General features: G+C 36.9%; 1 protein-coding gene across 1 annotated transcript in view; it reads right to left on the bottom strand.

Annotated features, from left to right (window-relative positions):
• Positions 1-3,747: 3,747 nt before the first annotated feature.
• LOC106869713 (U8 snoRNA-decapping enzyme) overlaps positions 3,748-8,449 on the bottom strand; it is an 11,438-nt gene continuing 6,736 nt past the window's right edge. Inside the window, exon 4 of the mRNA XM_014915559.2 lies at positions 3,748-4,312. Coding sequence (XP_014771045.1) covers positions 4,115-4,312 — 198 coding nt within the window. The 3' untranslated portion in view covers positions 3,748-4,114. The remainder of the gene's footprint in view (positions 4,313-8,449) is intronic.

Below are 8,449 nucleotides of genomic sequence, written 5' to 3' on the forward strand. Positions count from 1 at the left end.
GTTGGTCACCTTCCCTATTCTCCTGATTTGGCACCATCCAACAATCATCTGTTTCCCCGACATAAAAAAACACTTAGTTGGGGATGAGTATTGCAGTGATGATGATGTCATACCTGCTGTTGATGACTTTTTTGACCAATAGGATGAAAGCTTCTTCACCAATGGGATCCAAACCCTGAAACACCTGACATGAGAAGTATGTGGACTGGAAGGAGGACTATGTTGAAAGCTAAACTCTGTTTGGTCACATTCCATGAGAGTATCTTGGTCGGCCTTTGAACTTTTCAGCTGAACCTCATGGCCACTGACTGACAAAACAGTATTACTAACTGTAAGAGAGATGCTCTAGGAAGACGCAACCACAGAGGCACCAAACTGTTGGACCAAGTTATGAAAGTAACAGAGTTATATAACTCAACTGATAAGAAAGACAATTATGTTAGACAAGACACAGTTCAGGTTGGAGTATCAAGGATACTTTCTTTCTAATGAGATGGCTACAGAAGTACTCAGTTATGAAAAAGTTACTATACCTAGCATTTGTTAATCTGAAGATGGTTTTGACAGGGTACCTCATGAGGTAGTCAAGTGATTGCTTAGAAAACTAGATGTAGCTGAATGGTTTTTGAAAGTTGTACAAGCTGTGTACAGAGATGCTGTCAAAAAGGTGAGATTTGGCCATGAGTTCCGCGTGGAAGTTAGCAAGCAGGTAAGTGTCCATCAAGGCTCAGTTCGCAGCTCACTTCTGTTTCTTACAGTTCTCTTGGTCATAACAGAATTTTAAGGCTGGCTGTCGGTCATTTCTGATTTAAGGTACATGACCAGCCATTTTGAAGGAAGGGGAAGTAGTTGATACCATCAACACCAGTACTTGACTGGGATGAAAAGGTAAAGTTGACTTCAGCAAGATCAAATGTGAAGAACTGCAACAAATACTGTAATGCATTATTTTCAACATTCTAACAATTCTGCAAGCTATATATATATATATATATATATATATTGCCATCTGTGTATCATGCTAAATGTATACATATTGCTAGAAGACATGATGCTGTGGAATTGTCTGAAATAAGTGTCTTTACAGACTTGTTGTGCTTTGATATATTGGAAATAGGGAATAAAACATTTATTGGTATTGTGAAAGCTTGACAAACTGTAGAAAAACTTGATATATGCAACTGAAACAGTATTAGAATAAAATTGCCATCTGTGTATCATACTAGAAGACATAGAGCTTGATAACATATGACAATATCTGTATATTTTGCTGCCTGTTTCCCTAATTCTCTTTCTGTGATTGATATTCTGCAGACTTGTAGCAGGAATATTTGACAGTCCCAAAACAACTAGGAATGGAAACTAGATTACTGAGTTTCAACAATCAGGATTTGTGATTGATGATGTGAGCACATGACTAACCAGTCAGATCTCTGGTAGAAATGACTATCAACATGAATGCTAGGCAGCACTAAGGAATTGATTGGATTTTTGTTAAAGCCATTGTTTACAATAAGCAAATAAAACATGTAGACAAGGGAAATTAGTTGTATCTTGCCCAAATATCCTACCTGTTTTATGTTCAACAAACCAGATCTGGTCTCTCATACTTATCCAACAATCATCATCATTTAACATCTGTTTTCCATGGTGGAACAGGCTGGATGGTTTGATAAGAGCTGTTCAAGCTCCATGTCTGTTTTGGCATGGTTTCTACGGCTAGATGCCTTTCCTAATGCCAACCACTTTACAGAGTGTACTGGGTGCTTTTACACAGCACCAGCAAGGATGCTTTTATGAGGCACCAGCATGGGTGCTTTTTACATGGCACTAGCACCCACAAGCTCACAAGGTTAGGATTGCTCAGCTGAAGGGGGATGCAAGGGACATGCCTGTATGCAAGGACAATCACGATTTATTTAGCTTGGTGTGTCTTCTCAAGTGCAGCAAACCACCAGAAACCAGCAAACCACCGCAGTCCCTTGTCATACCCTCTGTGAGGCCCAATGTCTGAAGATCCTTTCTTGCCACTTGGTCTCACATCTTTCTGGGTCCACCCCTTTCACATGTTCATAAAAATAAACAATAACATCATCAATGTTATGAGATAGTGCATAATTAATTCAAAACAATGTGAATAAATAAGCATTACATTTCTCAGAGGAATTAGAAAGCTAAAGGGTTAGATGATGATGATGATTTCAATATGCCTTTTTGACATTTGCTAAATCCTGACATTTGTAATTAAAATTAATAATTTATCACTAGATACAGTCTGGCAGACTCTCAATAATCAGGATTTGAAGAAGTGTAATGAAACACTGAAAATATTAATTATAAAGAGAAATAAATCAGTGACTATCTGTTTCATGTTAATGTCATTTTACCATACTGAGATGGTTTGGCTGGCTCTGTTCCAGGGCAATATCTCTCGTTGATTCATTCATCATTTGAAATACACAACACAATAAATAATTACTATGCATTTTTAACAGATATCTATATGAGTCTGCAACATGTGAATGGTGGTAACTTCACAAAAAAAAAACAGTAAAATAAAATGATTGATACAAGAATCAATCATTCTATTTCACTTTACTTTGTACTTTTGATTTCCAGATATAGTCAACAACAGCTTGGACTGAGATAAGATAAGCACTGCTTAACCCTATTACATGTGAGTCATCAATATTCATAAATATGAATGTGTGTGTGTGCGTGTGCGTGCATGTGTATTGTTATTTCAATATATTCAAAGATTAGGAATACATACAGTCGATGTAAAAATTAAATCATATTTTATGTACATGTGTACGTGTGTGTGTGTGTATATATATATATATATATATATATATATATATACATGTATATATACATGTATATATATATCGTCATTGTCATTGTCATCTAACATTTGTCTTACATGCATGCATGGGTAGGACAGTTAACAGGAGCTGGCCAGGTAGAAGACTACTCCAGGCTACTGTGCCTGTTTTGGCTGGGATTTTATGGCTGGATGCCCTTCCTAACACCAACCACTCTGCAGAGTGGACTTAGTGCTTTTTACGTGGCACTAGCAGGTGAAGTCATTTTTGGCATGATTTTTACAGCTGGATGCCCTTTCAAATGCCAACCACATTACAGTGTGGGCTGGATGCTTTTTTACATGGTACCAGCACTGACAGGGTCACCAAGTAACTTGCAAAACGATATATATATATATATATATATATATATATATATATATATATATATATATATATCCATGTGAGTTAGAGAGTTATTCAATATACTGCTGGTAGTGTACCCAATTATTAATACCCAAGTGATGGTTATTGCATGGCAATTTCACAATCGAGTGTCATATATAGGCGGGGGTAAAAGTGGTTTACCCTTAATTTATACAGCAAAAAGAAAATGGAGGTGATACAAAAATGACATACATCAACCAGCAGATATTCTATTATGTCTATTCCCAAACAAAAGGGAGTATTATAAGAATACATACACATGCAAAGACTGTTTGCTACACAAATATATACTAGTAATACATGAAAGAGTAAAAGATTAAAAGATCAGTTCCTTATGGCTGTTTCTGCCATGAGGCTATGATATCCTCCATGTTAGCTCCATCTCTTCAGTGTTCTGTAGGGATGGATAGATAGAGTTTGGATGTTGAGTGTGCTTCTAATGAAGCCTAATCAATAGCATCTGATTAAGGGTTTTGATGTTTCAACCAAAATACAATAACAGTTATAAAGAGTATTTTTAATCAATCAAAACAAATTTTCTTTGATATTCAGTACAATTTTTTTTAGTTGCCAACAAACTTTTATTTCAACCATTATTTCTGAGATTTTAATCTGGGAAAGTAAATGTACTGTCCACAACTTTTCATAAGATAGGTGATGCTCAAAATGTAAACAATGAAATGTTCCTCCTGAATAAAATTTTTAAATGCTCCAAATGAATATAATTCTTAAATGCTCCAAGAGAATAAAATTCTTAAAAATGCTCCAAATGAATAGAATTCCCAAATGCTCCAAATGAATAGAATTCCCAAATGCTCCAAATGAATAAAATTCCCAAATGCTCCAAATGAATAAAATTTACATTAAACATTTTGTTTGTTAATTTTTTTACTTTTCATCACAGCTTCATTGATTTCAGTCTTGGAGAGAATTTTGCAGGATTCTAGTGCACATAGTAGCTGTTGTTGTGCATTACCAATAAACATATTGGCAAGAAAGTTTGGTAAACCTGATTTTCCATTGGACATAGTAAACAGTGGTGGGATAACTGTTCCCAGTACCTGAGAAATCATTAACATAGAGATTATGTTTTAAGAGGAGAAGGACAAAATATTTCATTTTCATATAAAAGGTACTTCTACCTACTGATCTATTCTTCCTGGGCCACTAATGTCTCTCTTACCCTACATGCTCTCCATACTGATATTTACCATCAACCAAAATGCCACCCTTGTTCATCACTCATTACTTCACCTCTACCCCCATCTCTAGCTATCAATTGCTCTCCCCTCACACTCTTATGAAACTTCTTACCTCACCCGCCAATCCACTTTCTGTATCCTCTCTTATGCTCACCTCCTTATATCTTGAGAGTTTGCTCTGGCACCCCATCACAACCAGCTTCATCTTCTTCCCAGCTACTCCCATCCACTCATATAATATCAAGTAGCCATGTATCTTCAGTATAGCAAGACAAGTGTTTGTCTCTCAGTCATACTTTAGCTTTCAACACCTGGCTTAAATCCACCTCTCCCTTTAAATACACCCCTCCCCCATCTTAGGGCTTTTAAAATTTTCCTTCTTTTTCCCCCCTATTCTTTTTCTGTTTTGCAAGTTACTTGACAACCTGACTAGTGCTGGTGGCATACAAAAAGCACCCAGTACACTCTGTAAAGTGGTTGCTGTTAGGAAGGGTATCCAACTGTAGAAACCATGCCAAAACTGACACTGAAGCCTTGGGGCAGCTCTGCAGCTAGCTGGATTCCATCAAACTGTCAAACTATGTCAGCATGAGAAATGGTTATGAACTAGAGAAATTTTCAACAAATTACACAATTAATGTTGTAAGCAAGTTTAATATCACATTTTATGAACATTAAGATTGCTTAATTTCTCATGTTTATGTGCATAAGACTAATGCTTCCCTCTCACTATTCCTCTGTCACAACTATAATAATCCTGTATCAATCCTCAAGAACAGTGGCTATAAACAGACTAAAAAATTAGCCTCTATTAAAATGCATCAACGTCTTGTATATTAGCAACATAAAAACAACATTAAATGCAATCAAGCATGACTCTCAATAACATAAAACAAAAGACAACAGTATTAAGAATTACCTACAATAAATCTCCACTACAAATCACATAAGAAAAGTAATAAAATAAAAATGTTACACAAACAATAAGAACACACATACATATCAAAACAATAAAGTCATTGCTATCTGGGCTCATAATCCCTCCACAACACATCTAAACAAACTACTAAGAACACAAAGTTGTAATTTCATATCTACACCTATAAAAAATCACCTCAATAGACCACACCTATAACCAACCTACACAGAGAACAAAATACATAAAATAAAGAATACCTGAACTTTTTTTAAAATCTTTTAGTCAGGAGAGAAAGCAGTGCCTATGACCTGTTATATGATCTCTGAGACAGATGACAAGAAGGGAGGAAGGTAGCATCAAACCCACAAGCCTGGCCTGAATGCTTGTAAACAGAATGGACTCTGCTAAAGATACCAATAGGTGATGTCAAATCAGACAACATATTAATCCTACTACTCGTGTAGGCCATGGAAGGATTTGAACTCAGAGTACAAAGTGCGAGAACAGATATTGCAAGGTATCCACTCTGACATTCTAACAGTTCCGTGAATCCTCTATCTCAGAATGGTACTATTTTATTGTGAGAGTTCATAGGAGTTTCAAAGGATGATCAGTGTCTGCAAAAACAGTTCCTGTCTGTATTTGTAAACCACTATATATGACTGGTACTAGGTCATCCTTGTGTTACACCTCACCACAGGATACCTGCAGACACAATCCAGCACCACCAGGTTCTGGAACAGACGATGCCTGGAGTTTACCATTGCCCTCCAGTTAGCCCTAGCACCTGTCAGACCTGTCCACCTTGGGTGGCCCTACCAGGGACTCAAAGTCCCCAATGGCATAGCTTTGACACTCGTTTAACCTTCCCCTCACAATGAAGTCAAGGGTTGGACCTTGAGCAAGGGTTGGACTTTGAGCAAGGTTTTTTATTGACTGTGAATGGATGAAAGCCAATATTAAACCTAAAGATTTGAATTCTGTTCAACACTCTAACAAATGTATCAATATGTCACAAGGAGAACAGTTTGTTGCTATAACAAGTTCCACTTTACTGGAACTTGTTGCAGGTGTCCCTGTTACTGCAGGTTCAGTTACCCATGAACATGCAAATGCATATACAGTGGCAGCTCGTAGATAAAATTAGTGGGGGTGCTGCTCCAGAAAATTTTAAGCCATTGTTTTAATATTGTGTAAAAGGAAACAAATATATGAAAAGAATATTTATCCATAAACTTGATTGGTTTGCATTTTAGTCATTGCCGGGTAGTGTGTTTAATTTGTTCACTGAACACCACCACGAATACCCCCTTGTTTTTTCAACAATCCCCCCCTAAATCACAAAATAAGGGGGGAAAATCTGCCCTATTTTTCAAAGAGAAACACTACCTTTCACCGGCACTGCATGAATGACAGTGTTGTCTCTCCTTAGTGTGAAGTTTCCTATCGCAGACATGTGAGTGTGCACACAACAGCCAAACACCACATTGCTGGAACTGTGAAGTGCACAGTTCTATAGAAGGATTTTTGTATTTTTTTCATAAACTAGGGGATGGCTACTGACATTAAGCTTAAGGATTATATAATGTACAGGTATAAAGAAAGAATTAAAAAAAAAAGGACCCCTTATATTGAATGTTATCAATAATATTGAGTGAAAATAGGGGGTGCTATAGTTCTGCAGGCTCATATATGAGCAGCCACTATGCATATACAATGTTGTCCTAAATAAGATAACATTACAGGTGTGAAAGACTGGGAACATTACGTTTCCCACTCAGTCCAGTCAAACAAAAAATGCATATGATTACAAAAATAGCAGTAGTACCAGCATCTCATAAGCACTTACTGTCACCATTATAGATAGATAAGTCATACCTGTATTACAAAGGGCCAGCCTTGTTACATTCCGTCTCACACTGAATCTGCTTGAGAATACGTTAAGAGTATGTGTGGATGTGGAGAGCTCAGCTGCTTGCATGTTAATTTCATGAGCAAGCTATTGTGCTGATTGGATCAACTGGAACCCTCATTGTTATAACTGATGGAGAGTCAGGCTAGAGATAAATGCAGAAGAACAGTTGATGAATTCTGACCAAGTGCATTCTGACTATATTAGTTAAGACCATCAACAGAACCTACTGGATCAGACAGGACAGCATAATGTGTATTCCATACATAAAAACCCTTCATGTCAGAATGAACAGTATACAAGGGAGGGCTGAAAGACGTGGTTGGAGGCCCAACTCTCTGAGTTCTTTTACAGGGTTTACAAAAACTGAAGGACTACTGCAATAAGTGTTTGAATCTGAGAAGGAAATATGTTGAATAAAATCATAATTAACTGATCCTCCTGTATTTTCCTTTACTCAAAGTCAGGAACTTTTCAGCACCCCTTCATAGTCCCCAATCACACAGAGGAATGGTATATCTAGAGTAGTGAATAAATGGCTTACACCCAGTCATTTAAGCACATTTCATTGATCTATATCATATTACTAGACATCTATCTATTTTATCATGGTTGACTGGGTTTACACAAAGACAAAAAAAAACAAAAATGGCATGCTTTGATTATCATGTTGCACTCTATTACAACCAGTAAGTGTGTGATTATGATGGACTATATATACTCAAGTTAGGCATTTTTAGAAAGCTGAATTTATGGATTGAACTGCAAAAATATCATAGCTGGGATGGGGAGGGGGGCTTTGCTGTCCTGGGCAGCTGTATAAATCTGTATAGACAGGTTTGTGTGAAGTGGGGAGCAAACTTAAGGGTCATCCTGGACAGCAATGTCTTGAAGGGTTTAAACAATCAAATTAACCCCAGTAATTGCCTTTAAAATCTGGTACTTATTTTATTAGTCTCTTTTGCTGAACCATTAAGTTACAGAGGCATAAACAAACCAACACTGGTTGTCAAACAGTGTGGGAACAAACAGAAATACTAACACATACACACAAACACACACACACACACATATATATATATATATATATATATTTATATAAGGGCATTACTATACAAGAATGCCTAGAGGCGCAATGGCCCAGTGGTTAGGGCAGCGGACTCGC

This window comes from Octopus bimaculoides, chromosome 1, assembly GCF_001194135.2.
Source record: "Octopus bimaculoides isolate UCB-OBI-ISO-001 chromosome 1, ASM119413v2, whole genome shotgun sequence".
Taxonomy (NCBI): Eukaryota; Metazoa; Mollusca; class Cephalopoda; order Octopoda; family Octopodidae; genus Octopus; species Octopus bimaculoides.